The 18,845-nt window shown below is 49.3% G+C and overlaps 1 protein-coding gene across 1 annotated transcript in view; it reads right to left on the bottom strand.

The window, feature by feature from the left end:
- The window catches only part of LOC144819485 (uncharacterized), a 646,675-nt gene extending 630,167 nt beyond the window's left edge, over nt 1-16,508 (bottom strand). The window contains exon 1 of the mRNA XM_078677349.1: nt 16,421-16,508. Within this exon, the coding sequence (XP_078533475.1) occupies nt 16,421-16,487 (67 nt within the window). The 5' untranslated portion in view covers nt 16,488-16,508. The remainder of the gene's footprint in view (nt 1-16,420) is intronic.
- Between the last annotated feature and the right edge of the window lie 2,337 nt (nt 16,509-18,845).

Here is an 18,845-nt window from a genome sequence, read left to right on the forward strand (position 1 = left end):
TTTTTAACACATGAGCTCGCATATATATATATATATATATATATATATATATATATATATATATATATATATCTATCTAAAATTTTGCTCTGCACTGCGTTGAAATTGTCAAATTTCCACCAATATCTAGTTGGAAATTAATTAAAGTAACAGCTGTGCACATATTTGGCATTCTCTCCATCCATACCTTATTTTATTTGTTGAGATCAAGTCCTGGACAAAATTAAAATAATTTTCAATTATTACCTGGCCCTGTAAAAGGGTTAATTCCAATATTATCTTATTGTGTCTATTGCTCATTGATAACTGGAACATGTAAACACATCAGTATAAATATGTATTTATGAATTTCAATTAGAATTTCCTAATTCAATTACCCTATTTGTTTTTAGGTCTCGCCTATCCCATTCCGCAAGGAATGGATAGGACGAGATTATTGGGGCTAAACTAAGAGCTAAACAAAGCTCTCAAAAAATGCGGATTTCCAGAAATGCATGTGTCCCGTGCACGCGCTTCTTTCCGCCTGCCTGCCTGCCTCGCATCACCACATCAAAGCCAGCCATCTGTTGCTTCCCCAGCGTGGTGCCACCAGCAGCTTCACTTCAAAGGGATCCGCTCCGCCCCCTGCTGCATCAAAGGCTTTCATTTCGCGGCCGCGTTCTTGAGCTCATTCATACCTCTCCCCCTTCGTCCTGCGCCCTCCACCCCCCTACCTCCTCTCCCAAACACCATGGACGATGGTGTAAGCACACTTTTCACGACCGCCAGGCTGTGTCTCGCATTTGTCCTCCCCCCTCCCCACAGCAATGCCAAGAGCTTGTCTGCCTGTGTTTTTCTGCCCGTGTTTTTAAATGAAGTGTTCACCCTACGGGACCCCGTCTGCACTCATGTCTATCGGCACATCCACCCCGTCTGCACTCGACCCCTCAGTGTGTAAGGCAAAGCAAGCAAAGTTGTTAGTGAAACTAGGGAGGAGCCTCTTTAACAGTGTGCAAGACATTGTTGTAACTTTAGTAAATAAAAAATAAATGCTGGCATTGCAAGTTTACTTTTCAGTAAGAAACTGAGACCCCCCTCCCTCCTCTCCCAAACACCATGGACGATGGTGTAAGCACACTTTTCATGGCCGCCAGGCCGTGTCATGCATTTGTCCTCCCCCTCCCCACAGCAATGCCAAGAGCTTGTCTGCCTGTGTTTTTCTGCCCGTGTTTTTAAATGAAGTGTTCACCCTACGGGACCCCATCTGCACTCATGTCTATCGGCACATCCACCCCGTCTGCACTCGACCCCTCAGTGTGTAAGGCAAAGCAAGCAAAGTTGTTAGTTAGTGAAACTAGGGAGGAGCCTCTTTAACAGCGTGCACGACATTGTTGTAACTTTAGTAAAAAAAAAATAAACGCTGGCATTGCAAGATTACTTTTCAGTAAGAAACTGAGTGCACCTATCGATATGGCAGGATCCTACATGCCAACCCTCCAGATTCGGACAGGAGGTTCAGGGCGCTTGCCTTTATTTCCTCCAACTTCGTCATTCTACCCCGGCTGCACCGGAAGAGGCAACAGTGCTGTAACTTTAGTAAATAAAAAATAAACGCTGGCATTGCAAGTTTACTTTTCAGTAAGAAACTGAGTGCACCTATCGATTTTCATTTCGCGGCCGCGTTTATTTACTTTCATTTCGCGGCCGCGTTCTTGAGCTCATTCATACCTCTCCCCCTTCGTCATGTGCCCTCCACCCCCTCCCTCCTCTCCCAAACACCATGGACGATGGTGTAAGCACACTTTTCACGGCCGACAGGCCGTGTCTCGCATTTGTCCTCCCCCCTCCCCACAGCAATGCCAAGAGCTTGTCTGCCTGTGTTTTTCTGCCCGTGTTTTTAAATGAAGTGTTCACCCTACAGGACCCCGTCTGCACTCATGTCTATTGGCACACCCACCCCGTCTGCACTCGACCCCTCAGTGTGTAAGGCAAAGCAAGCAAAGTTGTTAGTTAGTGAAACTAGGGAGGAGCCTCTTTAACAGTGTGCACGACATTGTTGTAACTTTAGTAAATAAACAATAAACGCTGGCATTGCAAGTTTACTTTTCAGTAAGAAACTGAGACCCCCCTCCCTCCTCCCCCAAACACCATGGACGATGGTGTAAGCACACTTTTCACGGCCGCCAGGCCGTGTCTCGCATTTGTCCTCCCCCTCCCCACAGCAATGCCAAAAGCTTGTCTGCCTGTGTTTTTTTGCCCGTGTTTTTAAATGAAGTGTTCACCCTATGGGACCCCGTCTGCACTCATTCTATCGGCACATCCACACCGTCTGCACTCGACCCCTCAGTGTGTAAGGCAAAGCAAGCAAAGTTGTTAGTTAGTGAAACTAGGGAGGAGCCTCTTTAACAGTGTGCACGACATTGTTGTAACTTTAGTAAATAATCAATAAACGCTGGTGCAAGTTTACTTTTCAGTAAGAAACTGAGTGCACCTATCGATATGGCACGATCCTACATGCCAACCCTCCAGAATCGGACAGGAGGTTCAGGGCGCTTGCCTTTATTTCCTCCAACTTCGTAATTCTACCCCGCCTGCACCGGAAGAGGCAACACTGCTCCAGATGATGTTACCCAGCCGCATATGAGCCTCAACCCAGACCACCCCACGCATTACCAAACAAAAGCGCCTCCCTTGCTGCATCGGAAGACACAACAGTGCTCTGGATAGTGTTTCCCAGCCGCATTGAACATAAGCGGACTGAACCAAGTAGATGCCTCTCCATAAATAAACATTATAGCAGATGCAAAATAGGTTGCCTCGTTATAACAGCCATCAATCACTGTGTGCCCCCACAAATGCATTCAAAGTACTTTCTAAACACAACACGTTCACCCGACAGGGATATTTTTTAAAATAAACTAAACAGGAAGGATTGCTGTTTTGTTTTTCTTTTTTTACCAACATGAAATGCATTTTTTTTGTATGTATTGTGCAGGGTTTGTATCTGTTTGGTTGAATGCCTTTCAATGTGCTAGGCCTTACGTTCGTCTTTATTTCTGAGTGTCAGGTGTGTTCAGGTATGTCAAGAAGTTATATAAACAAAACGACTGATATGACAGCTTAAAAGTAGGAGGATAGAACAAAGTTAAAACAAAAATGGGTGTTTTGCACCCTCGGTACAAAGCCACCTCTAACAGTACAGGGCACGCATGATACTGCCCAGTACCTCCCTGTTTTGTTAACCAAAACAGAAAGTCAGAGTATGTTTTTTAATGTTCAAATGTTTCTTCAGGAAGGCTGAAGACCACGCGCTGTCCTCGTCGACCACTTTGAATGTCAGGGTTGCATTTTGTCCAGGGTTTTGAAACTTTGCCTTGAATTGTGCACTGAAAGTGCCCAATGAACTCCTTTATTTAGAAGTGATGTAGGAGTGAATGTGTCCTTCCAACCTGTGTGCATAGTAGCAACACCGGAAGTGCTTGTTCTTTCTCTTTTCCACCATATGCCTGCTCCCCTTCACCCGCCCCCCAGGCCTCGCACCAGACTCCCCTTCCCTCCCACTGGCAGCCTGCGGCCACTGATCACAGTAAAGGCTTTGATCTATCTCACACCCCTCTCCCACTCCCTCCTCCCACTTACTCCTACTGACCATGTAAAGGGGACGACACCGGAACAATGGCTGCCTCGCCAGGAATGGCCTTCTGTCGAACCCTTCTTACATCCTCCAGACATGGATGAGGCAGCTTCTTCCTGCAGTTTGTTCTTACGTCCATGCACACCACAACTTCGCCTTGCTTTGTTGTATTTTTGCATTGTTAATGTTCACATTTGTTCGCAATTCGTCATGTGTCTTTCGTTTCTGTCTCACTCTTTCCTACCCCTTCACTGTCTTGGCCTATCCACTCTTCCTCTATTTCTTTCTCACTCTCTCCTGTCCCTTCACTGTCTTGGCCTCTCCACTCTTCCTCTATTTCTGTCTCACTCTCTCCTGCCCCTTCACTGTCTTGGCCTCTCCACTCTTCCTCTGTTTCCGTCTCACTCTCTCCTGCCCCTTCACTGTCTTGGCCTCTCCACTCTTTGTCTCACTCTCTCCTACCCCTTCACTGTCTTGTCCTCTCCACTCTTCCTCTATTTCTGTCTCACTCTCTCCTGCCTCTTCACTGTCTTGGCCTCTCCACTCTTCCTCTATTTCTGTCTCACTCTCTCCTGCCCCTTCACTGTCTTGGCCTCTCCACTCTTTGTCTCACTCTGTCCTACCCCTTCACTGTCTTGTCCTCTCCACTCTTCCTCTATTTCTGTCTCACTCTCTCCTGCCCCTTCACTGTCTTGGCCTCTCCACTCTTCCTCTATTTCTGTCTCACTCTCTCCTGCCCCTTGACTGTGTTGGCCTCTCTACTCTTCCTCTATTTCTGTCTCACTCTCTCCTGCCCCTTCCCTGTCTTGGCCTCTCCACTCTTCCTTTGTATCCGTCTCATTCTCTCTTGCCCCTTCACTGTCTTGGCCTCTCCACTCTTCCTCTATTTCTGTCTCTCTCTCTCCTGCCCCTTCACTGTCTTGGCCTCTCCACTCTTCCTCTATTTCTGTCTCACTCTCTCCTGCCCCTTCCCTGTCTTGGCCTCTCCACTCTTCCTCTGTTTCCGTCTCACTCTCTCCTGCCCCTTCACTGTCTTGGCCTCTCCACTCTTCCTCTATTTCTGTCTCACTCTCTCCTGCCCCTTCACTGTCTTGGCCTCTCAACTCTTCCTTTGTTTCCGTCTCACTCTCTCCTGCCCCTTCACTGTCTTGGCCTCTCCACTCTTTGTCTCACTCTCTCCTACCCTTTCACTGTCTTGTCCTCTCCACTCTTCCTCTATTTCTGTCTCACTCTCTCCTGCCCCTTCATGGTCTTGGCCTCTCCACTCTTCCTCTATTTCTGTTTCACTCTCTCCTGCCCCTTCACTGTCTTGGCCTCTCCACTCTTTGTCTCACTCTCTCCTACCCCTTCACTGTCATGGCCTCTCCACTCTTCCTCTATTTTTGTCTCACTCTCTCCTGCCCCTTCCCTGTCTTGGCCTCTCCACATTTCCTCTGTTTCCGTCTCACTCTCTCCTGCCCCTTCACTGTCTTGGGCTCTCCACTCTTCCTCTATTTCTGTCTCACTCTCTCCTGCCCCTTCAATGTCTTGGCCTCTCCACTCTTCCTCTATTTCTGTCTCACTCTCTCCTACCCTTTCACTGTTTTGGCCTCTCCACTCTTCCTCTATTTCTGTTTCACTCTCTCCTGCTCCTTCACTGTCTTTGGCCTCTCCACTCTTTGTCTCACTCTCTCCTACCCCTTCATGGTCTTGGCCTCTCCACTCTTCCTCTATTTCTGTTTCACTCTCTCCTGCCCCTTCACTGTCTTGGCCTCTCCACTCTTTGTCTCACTCTCTCCTACCCCTTCACTGTCATGGCCTCTCCACTCTTCCTCTATTTCTGTCTCACTCTCTCCTGCCCCTTCCCTGTCTTGGCCTCTCCACATTTCCTCTGTTTCCGTCTCACTCTCTCCTGCCCCTTCACGTCTTGGGCTCTCCACTCTTCCTCTATTTCTGTCTCACTCTCTCCTGCCCCTTCAATGTCTTGGCCTCTCCACTCTTCCTCTATTTCTGCCTCACTCTCTCCTGCCCCTTCCCTCTGCATCACCACATCATCACTCACCGTCACCCCAGCCTCACTCAGCACCACCACATTATCACTCAGCACCACCACATTATCACTCAGCACCACTACAGCACCACCCAGCACCACCACAGCACAACTCAGCACCACCACAAGATCACTCAGCAGCACCACCACATTATCACTCAGCACCACCACATTATCACTCACCACCACCACATTATCACTCAGCACCACCACATTATCACTCAGCACCACCACAGCACCACTCTGCACCACCACATTATCATTCAGCACCACCACAACACCACTCAGCACAACCACTGCACCACTCAGTACCACCACAGCACCACTCAGCACCACCACAGCATCACTCAGCATCACCACAGCATCACTTAGCACCACCACAGCACCTCTCAGCGCGACCCCAGCATCACTCAGCACCACCACAGCATCACTCAGCGCCACCACAGCACCACTCAGCACCACCACAGCATCACTCAGCGCCACCACAGCATCACTCAGCACCACCACAGCACCACTCAGCACCACCACAGCATCACTCAGCGCAACCCCAGCATCACTCAGCACCACCACAGCATCACTCAGCGCCACCACAGCACCACTCAGCACCACCACATTATCACTCAGCACCACCACATTATCACTCAGCACCACCACAGTACCACTCAGCACCACCACAGCATCACTCAGCACCACCACAGCACCACTCAGTACCACCACAGCATCACTCAGCGCCACCCCAGCACCACTCAGCATCACCACATTATCACTCAGCACCACCACATTATCACTCAGCACCACCACATTATCACTCAGCACCACCACAGCACCACTCTGCACCACCACATTATCACTCAGCACCACCACAGCACCACTCTGCACCACCACAGCATCATTCAGCACAACCACAGCACCACTCAGCACCATCACAGCATCACTCAGGGCCACCACAGCACCACTCAGCACCACTACAGCATCACTCAGCATCTCCACAGCATCACTCAGCACCACCACAGCACCACTCAGCACCACCACAGCATCACTCAGCGCCACCACAGCACCACTCAGCACCACCACAGCATCACTCAGCACCACCACAGCACCACTCAGCACCACCACAGCATCACTCAGCGCAACCCCAGCATCACTCAGCACCACCACAGCACCACCACAGCATCACTCAGTGCCACCACAGCATCACTCAGTGCCACCACAGCACCACTCAGCACCACCCCAGCACCACCACATTATCGCTCAGACCCACCACAATATCACTCAGCACCACCACAGCAACACTCAGCACCACCACAGCATCACTCAGCGCAACCCCAGCATCACTCAGCACCACCACAGCATCACTCAGCACCACCCCAGCATCACTCTGCACCACCCCAGCACCACTCAGCACCACCACATTATCACTTAGCACCACCACATTATCACTGAGCACCACCACAGCAACAATCAGCACCACCACAGCATCACTCAGCGCAACCCCAGCATCACTCAGCACCACCCCAGCACCACCACAGCATCATTCAGCACAACCACAGCACCACTCAGCACCATCACAGCATCACTCAGCGCCACCACAGCATCACTCAGCACCACTCAGCACCACCACAGCATCACTCAGCACCACCACAGCACCACTCAGCACCACCACAGCATCACTCAGCGCAACCCCAGCATCACTTAGCACCACCACAGCACCACTCAGCACCACCACAGCATCACTCAGCACCACCACAGCACCACTCAGCACCACCACAGCATCACTCAGCGCCACCCCAGCATCACTCAGCACCACCCCAGCACCACTCAGCACCACCACATTATCGCTCAGACCCACCACATTATCACTCAGCACCACCACAGCAACACTCAGCACCACCACAGCATCACTCAGCGCAACCCTAGCATCACTCAGCACCACCACAGCATCACTCAGCACCACCCCAGCATCACTCAGCACCACCCCAGCACCACTCAGCACCACCACATTATCACTCAGCACCACCACATTATCACTGAGCACCACCACAGCAACACTCAGCACCACCACAGCACCACTCAGCGCAACCCCAGCATCACTCAGCACCACCCCAACATTACTCAGCACCCCCCCAGCATCACTCAGCACCACCCCAGCATCACTCAGCACCACCCCAGCATCACTCAGCACCACCACAGCATCACTCAGTGCCACCACAGCACCACTCAGCACCACCACAGCATCACTCAGCACCACTCAGCACCACTACAGCATCACTCAGCACCACCACAGCACCACTCAGCACCACCACAGCATCACTCAGCGCAACCCCAGCATCACTCAGCACCACCACAGCACCACCACAGCATCACTCAGCGCCACCACAGCACCACTCAGCACCACCCCAGCACCACTCAGCACCACCACATTATCGCTCAGACCCACCACATTATCACTCAGCACCACCACAGCAACACTCAGCACCACCACAGCATCACTCAGCGCAACCCCAGCATCACTCAGCACCACCACAGCATCACTCAGCACCACCCCAGCATCACTCAGCACCACCCCAGCACCACTCAGCACCACCACATTATCACTCAGCACCACCACATTATCACTGAGCACCACCACAGCAACACTCAGCACCACCACAGCATCACTCAGCGCAACCCCAGCATCACTCAGCACCACCCCAGCACCACCACAGCATCATTCAGCACAACCACAGCACCACTCAGCACCACCACAGCATCACTCAGCACCACCACAGCATCCCTCAGCACCACTCAGCACCACCACAGCATCACTCAGCACCACCACAGCACCACTCAGCACCACCACAGCATCACTCAGCGCAACCCCAGCATCACTCAGCACCACCACAGCACCACTCAGCACCACCACAGCATCACTCAGCGCAACCCCAGCATCACTCAGCACCACCACAGCACCACTCAGCACCACCACAGCATCACTCAGCACCACCACAGCACCACTCAGCACCACCACAGCATCACTCAGCGCCACCCCAGCATCACTCAGCACCACCCCAGCACCACTCAGCACCACCACATTATCGCTCAGACCCACCACATTATCACTCAGCACCACCACAGCAACACTCAGCACCACCACAGCATCACTCAGCGCAACCCCAGCATCACTCAGCACCACCACAGCATCACTCAGCACCACCCCAGCACCACTCAGCACCACCACATTATCACTCAGCACCACCACATTATCACTGAGCACCACCACAGCAACACTCAGCACCACCACAGCACCACTCAGCGCAACCCCAGCATCACTCAGCACCACGCCAGCACCACCACAGCATCACCACATTATCACTCAGCACCAACACATTATCACTCAGCACCACCAAAGCACCACTCAGCACCACCACAGCACTACTCAGCACCACCACAGCACCACCACAGCATCACTCAGCACCACCCCAGCATCACTCAGCACCACCCCAGCACCACTCAGCACCACCACATTATCACTCAGCACCACCACATTATCACTGAGCACCACCACAGAACCACTCAGCGCAACCCCAGCATCACTCAGCACCACCCCAGCACCACCACAGCATCACTCAGCATCACCACATTATCACTCAGCACCAACACATTATCACTCAGCACCACCAAAGCACCACTCAGCACCACCACAGCACTACTCAGCACCACCACAGCACCACCACAGCACCACTCAGCACCACCACAGCACCACTCAGCACCACCACAGCATCACTCAGCACCACCACAGCATCACTCAGCACCACCACAGCATCACTCAGCACCACCACAGCACCACTCAGCGCAACCCCAGCATCACTCAGCACCACCCCAACATTACTGAGCACCCCCCCAGCATCACTCAGCACCACCCCAGCATCACTCAGCACCACCCCAGCATCACTCAGCACCACCCCAGCATCACTCAGCACCACCACAGCATCACTCAGTGCCACCACAGCACCACTCAGCACCACCACAGCATCACTCAGCACCACTCAGCACCACTACAGCATCACTCAGCACCACCACAGCACCACTCAGCACCACCACAGCATCACTCAGCGCAACCCCAGCATCACTCAGCACCACCACAGCACCACCACAGCATCACTCAGCGCCACCACAGCACCACTCAGCACCACCCCAGCACCACTCAGCACCACCACATTATCGCTCAGACCCACCACATTATCACTCAGCACCACCACAGCAACACTCAGCACCACCACAGCATCACTCAGCGCAACCCCAGCATCACTCAGCACCACCAGAGCATCACTCAGCACCACCCCAGCATCACTCAGCACCACCCCAGCACCACTCAGCACCACCACATTATCACTCAGCACCACCACATTATCACTGAGCACCACCACAGCAACACTCAGCACCACCACAGCATCACTCAGCGCAACCCCAGCATCACTCAGCACCACCCCAGCACCACCACAGCATCATTCAGCACAACCACAGCACCACTCAGCACCACCACAGCATCACTCAGCACCACCACAGCATCACTCAGCACCACTCAGCACCACCACAGCATCACTCAGCACCACCACAGCACTACTCAGCACCACCACAGCATCACTCAGCGCAACCCCAGCATCACTCAGCACCACCACAGCACCACTCAGCACCACCACAGCATCACTCAGCGCAACCCCAGCATCACTCAGCACCACCACAGCACCACTCAGCACCACCACAGCATCACTCAGCACCACCACAGCACCACTCAGCACCACCACAGCATCACTCAGCGCCACCCCAGCATCACTCAGCACCACCCCAGCACCACTCAGCACCACCACATTATTGCTCAGACCCACCACATTATCACTCAGCACCACCACAGCAACACTCAGCACCACCACAGCATCACTCAGCGCAACCCCAGCACCACTCAGCACCACCACAGCATCACTCAGCACCACCCCAGCACCACTCAGCACCACCACATTATCACTCAGCACCACCACATTATCACTGAGCACCACCACAGCAACACTCAGCACCACCACAGCACCACTCAGCGCAACCCCAGCATCACTCAGCACCACCCCAGCACCACCACAGCATCACCACATTATCACTCAGCACCAACACATTATCACTCAGCACCACCAAAGCACCACTCAGCACCACCACAGCACTACTCAGCACCACCACAGCACCACCACAGCATCACTCAGCACCACCCCAGCATCACTCAGCACCACCCCAGCACCACTCAGCACCACCACATTATCACTCAGCACCACCACATTATCACTGAGCACCACCACAGAACCACTCAGCGCAACCCCAGCATCACTCAGCACCACCCCAGCACCACCACAGCATCACTCAGCATCACCACATTATCACTCAGCACCAACACATTATCACTCAGCACCACCAAAGCACCACTCAGCACCACCACAGCACTACTCAGCACCACCACAGCACCACCACAGCACCACTCAGCACCACCACAGCACCACTCAGCACCACCACAGCATCACTCAGCACCACCACAGCATCACTCAGCACCACCACAGCATCACTCAGCACCACCACATCATCACTCAGCACCACCACATTATCTCTCAGCCCCACCACAGCACCACTCAGCACCATCACAGCACCACTCAGAACCACCACAGCACCACTCAGCACCACCACAGCATCACTCAGCGCAACCCCAGCATCACTCAGCACCACCACAGCACCACTCAGCACCACCACAGCATCACTCAGCGCAACCCCAGCATCACTCAGCACCACCACAGCACCACTCAGCACCACCACAGCATCACTCAGCACCACCACAGCACCACTCAGCACCACCACAGCATCACTCAGCGCCACCCCAGCATCACTCAGCACCACACAGCATCACTCAGTGCCACCCCAGCATCACTCAGCACCACCCCAGCACCACTCAGCACCACCACATTATCGCTCAGACCCACCACATTATCACTCAGCACCACCACAGCAACACTCAGCACCACCACAGCATCACTCAGCGCAACCCCAGCATCACTCAGCACCACCACAGCATCACTCAGCACCACCCCAGCACCACTCAGCACCACCACATTATCACTCAGCACCACCACATTATCACTGAGCACCACCACAGCAACACTCAGCACCACCACAGCACCACTCAGCGCAACCCCAGCATCACTCAGCACCACCCCAGCACCACCACAGCATCACCACATTATCACTCAGCACCAACACATTATCACTCAGCACCACCAAAGCACCACTCAGCACCACCACAGCACTACTCAGCACCACCACAGCACCACCACAGCATCACTCAGCACCACCCCAGCATCACTCAGCACCACCCCAGCACCACTCAGCACCACCACATTATCACTCAGCACCACCACATTATCACTGAGCACCACCACAGCACCACTCAGCGCAACCCCAGCATCACTCAGCACCACCCCAGCACCACCACAGCATCACTCAGCATCACCACATTATCACTCAGCACCAACACATTATCACTCAGCACCACCAAACCACCACTCAGCACCACCACAGCACTACTCAGCACCACCACAGCACCACCACAGCACCACTCAGCACCACCACAGCACCACTCAGCACCACCACAGCACCACTCAGCACCACCACAGCATCACTCAGCACCACCACAGCATCACTCAGCACTACCACAGCATCACTCAGCACCACCACATCATCACTCAGCACCACCACATTATCTCTCAGCCCCACCACAGCACCACTCAGCACCATCACAGCACCACTCAGAACCACCACAGCACCACTCAGCACCACCACAGCACCACTCATCACCACCACAGCATCACTCAGCACCACCACGGCACCACCACAGCATCACTCAGCACCACCACAGCATCACTCAGCACCACCACAGCATCACTCTGGAACACTACAGCATCACTCTGGAACACCACAGCATCACTATGCACTACAACAGCATCATTATGCGCCACCACAGCATCACTCAGGGCCTCCACAGCATCACTCAGGGCCTCCACAGCATCACTCAGGGCCTCCACAGCATCACTCACGGCCTCCACAGCATCACTCACGGCCTCCACAGCATCACTCGTCGCCACTACAACATCACTCCGCGCCATCACAGCATCAATATGTGCAACCATTCAACAACAACTGGTTCAAATATGTTCTCTCAATGTTTCAAGCTTCATTACAAATGTCACAAAAAGATGTTAATATTTCACTTCTGTTCTTGGATTTTCGTCACAATAAAATACACTGAACATAATCTGCACAAAAGTTATTTACAAAAGTTTAAGCTATTGCCATTATAAATTACAATCACTTTTATTTAAGTATTAATTATTTAAAAAAATTAAAAGCCATTGTTATTTGTAATATTAATACATCTAAGTCACGTAAATACAAAACATGTTGCATTACAAATGCTATAGGTGTCACATTTGCGAAAGTTATAACTATTGGCATTGTAAATGACAAAGCTATTAATTTAGCTATTTTCAAAACCAACACATAAATAAAATAATTGTAATTTACAAGACCAATAGCTCAAACTTTCCTAATGCGAGACCTATTGCATTGCAAATGCTTGTTTTGTTTATTATCAACAGTAATAGTGTTAGTATTATTATTGCTGACATCAGTATTATCATCAGTCCAGCCAAAAAGAATTACAGCTCACAGGTAACTCTTAATAAAGGTGAAGTGTCTACTACTTCCCAATGGTTGTCCTCACTTGAATCCACCCTGGGTGGAAACTGGGCCACTCTGTGTAAAAAGAGTGCTGGGCCAAATAACATATAACATAGCAAGCATCTTTATCCTGCTCATTTAATTTATGGAGACGTCAACAACTTTATTTGAGAAAACACCATTTACAGTGTTCAGTGATACACCCTCCTAGGCACCATCCAGGTGTGTTGTCAGTTTCAGTACTCCAACAAGGACCGCTCTGAGAAATAAATCTGCCTTCTATTAATCCAAAATCTTTTTGGTAGTGAGAGTTGCTGGCCCATGAGCTCAGAGTGGGAGATTTTACCATTTTCTCGTGTCTGTACATAGAGGACAGATTCCTGCTTTGGGACTGCAGACCTACTGAGATCTCTGAACAATAATCTGTACCGATGCCTTTCTGGATGAATCCTGGGGAGTAGAATACCTTTATGGTTGCTGCCCTGACTGTGTTATCACAGCTTTATGTTGATAGAGCTCCAGTTTCATATTTGAGAAAGGTAGGGTGCCCTGTTGAAAACAACAACAATCTGAAATTGGAGAACTCTGGTTTTGTAGTGGAATCATACATAATTTCACTAATGGCCAGGGAGGGGGCAGTTGAGAGGGAATGTTGAGACATTTGGCGCAAAAACAAGAGGAATCACAATGCTCCCATCCTTAACTCAAATGCCTCTGTAGTCTGTCTATGCAGTTTCTAAAACTACAAATTCTATTTGCCAAAACAACCTTTTTTGGCAGGCCTAGAGCATCCATTTAAATATCAATAAGGCACCCCTATATAGGCCTTAAATGCTCATAGGGCATGAAGTTTGCTTCTTTTCCAAAGGAAGGCACTGGAATACAATATTGAAATTAATAATGCTATCTCTAATTAGGAAACAGCTACAAACTTCATTGTTGACATTTAAAAAATATTACAAGCCCAATCCATTACTAAAGTCAGATTGGTAACAAATATTTTACAAAAGGTACTTTTAAATATCCAACTTCTACCTGCTGCCTCTAGAATCTCATTTGCATACACTTCCTACTGCCACCCAGGAGCTGACTAACTCCTTTGATGAAGTATCTTAATTACCTGTCAAGAGGCCTACCCTGTCACAGGCAGATGTAGCTAACACCTGGGCCTGCCCCCACCTATGTCTTTCTAGTTACGCAGGCACCAATCCCAGTGAGAGAGGAACTTCCCCAGAACCAATTTTGATTGACCCCAGTGGATGGGTTGCTTATTTCCCTGGTCACACCTCTAGGGTGAGCACTGAAGCTCATCACGGGGAAGGACATTTCTGTCATGTTCAATTTAGTAAAGCGGAGCAATATGGTATTGTTTGCAGTAGGGCAAACAGGAACTGCTGCAAACTTGGTTGGATTATCCCTCATATCTTTTCCCTTATTGGTTTGGGAGGGGCCAGCATTCACCCCCACCCACAGGCTAGTGCCAGGCATTAATATAGTTGGCACCCTGGGAAACTTCTTCAGAACACTACTCGACCTGTGGAAGACAAACAAAGGCCTCTACCTGCTGTCAAGACATCTGAGGAGACTTGGGAGGCTGGACCAGATCTCACTTATACCCATGACAAATAAGTGGACTCCAGGGGTTAGTTAGCTGTCTTCAGGTTTAGCTACAGGGTCACAACAAGTGTTTTCTGAAGAACCCAGTTGAAGTGCTGAAGAGCCCAGCTAACCAGATCCGACTGGATCTGCCGTGGACCCTGCTGGTGGCTTCAGCTCGAGTGAGTCTTGACCACCAAGTGCTGTTCCTGCTGTCCTATGACCCTTGGCTGTGTCAAAATGTCCTCTTCCTAACATCCTGGGAAAACTTGTGACTTAGAAACATTCTACAAATGTTTTAACTTGAGAACTATTGGGAGATGGGGACCAACTGCGTTGCCAATGTGAAGTGGGTGCAGGTCCAGACTTCGCCCAAGCTCCCAGTATGTTAATTTTAGTGCTGAATCCAGCAATGCTGAGCTTTTTTTAATTGAAACCACAGCTTCATCTGTGCCATAGTTGAAGAAGAAAACTTGAACTTCTCCCATGTGGAGCTTTTCCTGCCTAAAACCAGCCATTTTGACGAAACTTTATTCCAATGCCAGAATCAATCGGCGTCAAGCACTTCTCTCAAAGCCAGCCCACTGCCTGCGTTCACTGAAGATTGTCAATACCGGGGGGTGACTTTTCCACTGGAAAAAACCTGTCTCTTTTATCCAACCTACGGTCCATCGCGGGTGGCCTAAAACCTAACCTTGACCCACTCATGAGCAACCAGATGCCTGGTTTGTACTTAATGGTTTTTGGTGCTATTTTCCTTTAAAAACATTTTTTTCATTATATCTCCAGTTCACCTTATTGGATTTTTATCATTTTGGTGTCATTTGTCTCATTAAATTATGTTCTGTTTTTATATTTGCAATGGGGTTTTTATTGTGTTGCGTTTTTGACTTTCAAGCTGTTTTGCTCCTTGTAAACCCTTTACACATTTCCTTAAGTTAAGCCTGCTTGCTCTGTGACACGGTTAACAAGGGTGTAATTACTGTAAGATTCACTGGACCTAACAAGAATAGTGCCATTATTAGTTTGGGTGCACTATCATCCACCCTAACTAAGAATCTAATTTCTCACAGGTCTCTTTTGGACTTTTACTAATAGGGAGCTGGATGTTTCAGGGCCGATCTACAAAGCCTTACCAGAATATGTAAATGAGTACTCCTGTAGTGCAACTTCCTGCAACCATAAATGCTTTTGTGATTTAGGTGCAATATTTGTTTACACAATTATTATTTTTTTGGCACATGATTAAGAGCGTGGCTATCGTCCCCCCTCTTGCTTTAATATGCATGTTGAAATACGTCCAACATGCTGGCCTATTCCTAATTCATTGCTCTTTCCTACATGTGTTGATGAACATATGCTCTATGATAGTTAGTTTTGAACTGTAAAAAGGACATGTGATTGCATGTCACCAAAGCAATGTAATTTTGGAAACTTACTTAACTTCCACTCAGGGATTTCTGAGCTGTTTCTCCTCCTGCAGTGTTTCCTTCTCTTTTTGCTCATTTCCCACCTCTTCAGTGCATGAATTCTTGCCTTCCCTGAAAAAAACAGAATATAAATATTAACTACATTCCAAGTAAAGCAACAAAAAGATGTGGATGGAAATGCTTAAATCGGGGATTCTTATCTGCTGGAAATTCCTGTGGGTAGCTATAGTTACATATTAGCATGGTAGTCTATTGTTTGATAACTCCTCTTGGCTGTTATCGAAAGAGATCAACCATATAAAAATTGATAATTGCTCCACTTCAAATGGGTAACAAGGCATGAACTGGTGGGTTATGCCCCTTCGGCACAGTAACACAGAGGGCCTCATTTATGGGATGTTGGCTTAGGGTAGCACAGCAAGGCACCTTGCTGCGCTGCCCTACACCAAAGTGAAAGGGCAGGAATGCACCGTATTTAGGCAATTTGGTGCGTTCTTGTCCTTTCTGCATGCGCTGTCACCATTTTTGCAGCCTAGCACTGATAAATGCACCCTTGCACCATGGTGCAAGGGTGTCTCAGTTGCATGTGGGATAGTTTTTGTACAGGAAAGGGCACATTCCTGCACAGAAATAATCCTAAGAGGCCTGTACCTCATTTTATGTGTGATGCAGAATGCGATTTACACTCTGTCGTCTTACTCATGAATTATGAGGCCACTCAAAGCCACGCAGGGTGGCTTTAGGTGGCTTCATAAATCAAAATGAGAGACCTGCGTCAAAAATGTGGTGCAAAAGTGACATAGGGCTCTCATAAATAAGAATCAGAGAGTTCCAGATGTTGTGGCCTCGCTGGTCATAATTAGTGAGGTTAAGCTTGAGGCCATAAACACAATATATCCACATGTGCATATTTAGCTACCAGTTAGAGGCACTCACTAAAAAGACAAATTGAAATATATTCTCCATAACTTACTAACCAGTTGGAAATATTTTGACTAGTTTTCCAGCATGCAATTTTCGTGCAGATTCTTGAAAAACATAAAGAGGGGGGCCAAAGGAGGAACTTTTCTGTTTTAGAACCCATAGGAAACTTTGCTCACCACTGAATGGATTTAATCCAAACTTGTCTGAATAGAAGAACTTTACCAAGAAAGCATGGCTTTCACGGTGAGTGTAAATCTGTTCAGTAGTTTTTGTGATATAAGCATTTGAAGAAAGTGCTAAGTGGGCATGAAAGGGTTAATATTTATGTACATTTTCTGTGTTAAATTTGTGAATTCGGAATTCCTGACTTTTGTTTTTCACACTTAATTTTCTAGCTGAGATTGGTTGATGAAGGAGATCAAAAATGTGTTTCTAACACCTTGTAAATCGAGACTTCAAACTACGGTGTGACTTTAGAACCATGAAATAAATGTACAGCTAAACTGCGAGGGGTCTCAGAGGCATGGTAAATGTGGGAAAAACACAGTAAAAATAAAAATGTATAACTTCACAACTTTGAATAAAATTGCAAACACAGCAGACATTTTTTCAGGTATGTCTGCCACTTTAAGGGCTATGTGAATTCCAAGGAAAACGCAAATTCCAGTAAATGGAAACACATAGGCAAAAAGACATAAAAGATGGCAGTAGAAAAAACAGAGGGCCTCATTACGATGGCAGTTGGTTGAGCGTCCGACTGCCATTGCAGTCGGATTGAGACCGCCAGACAAGTAGTTGGCGAACCAAACCGCCATATTTTGATAAGACTGCTGTGAAGGCAGTCGGAAGCTTCATTTTTGTACTGCAGTTTGTGCTGCGGCCCAGAAAAGTGCTGCAGCACATGCTGCAGTACAAAAAGCCCTGTTTTAAAACATCCATGCACCGTGTGCCTGGCACCACATGGTACCTAGCAGACGATGCATGGTTGTATGGGACCACCCTATAAAGGCTGTGTAAAATGGTCATCCTAATCACCTCTATTGTAGGGATTAGCGTCCGACCGCCACCCCGACGGGCTCCTTGAGCATGTCTGAGGTGGCAGTCTGTCCCCCAGGCCGATGCGGTCCAACCATCCGAATCGTAATGCGGCACGCGGACCGAAGACCTGGATGTTGGTGGAACCACCGAGAGGTGGCGTTCCCACTGACATCAAAATGAGGCCCATAGTTAGGTGCAGTGATGGTTCTAGCGTAAAACTGCAAAAGATCTGAAATCTATGGGTCAGAGCACAAACAATAACATGTGCCTAAATGCACTACAGATGACATCATATGACACCAATGATTACAGGACCAGAAACGTCACTGATTGCATTAACAACCTCCATCATATCAGTTGAAACTTGGTTACTGAATTAAAAAAAAAACATTGATAAAAGGCAAACTCCGGAAAACAAGAATCAAACAAAGTAAGCATGCTTAACCCAGGAAATAGAAAAACAGAAACATAT

This window comes from Lissotriton helveticus, chromosome 2_1 (genome assembly GCF_964261635.1).
Source record: "Lissotriton helveticus chromosome 2_1, aLisHel1.1, whole genome shotgun sequence".
NCBI classification, from domain to species: Eukaryota; Metazoa; Chordata; class Amphibia; order Caudata; family Salamandridae; genus Lissotriton; species Lissotriton helveticus.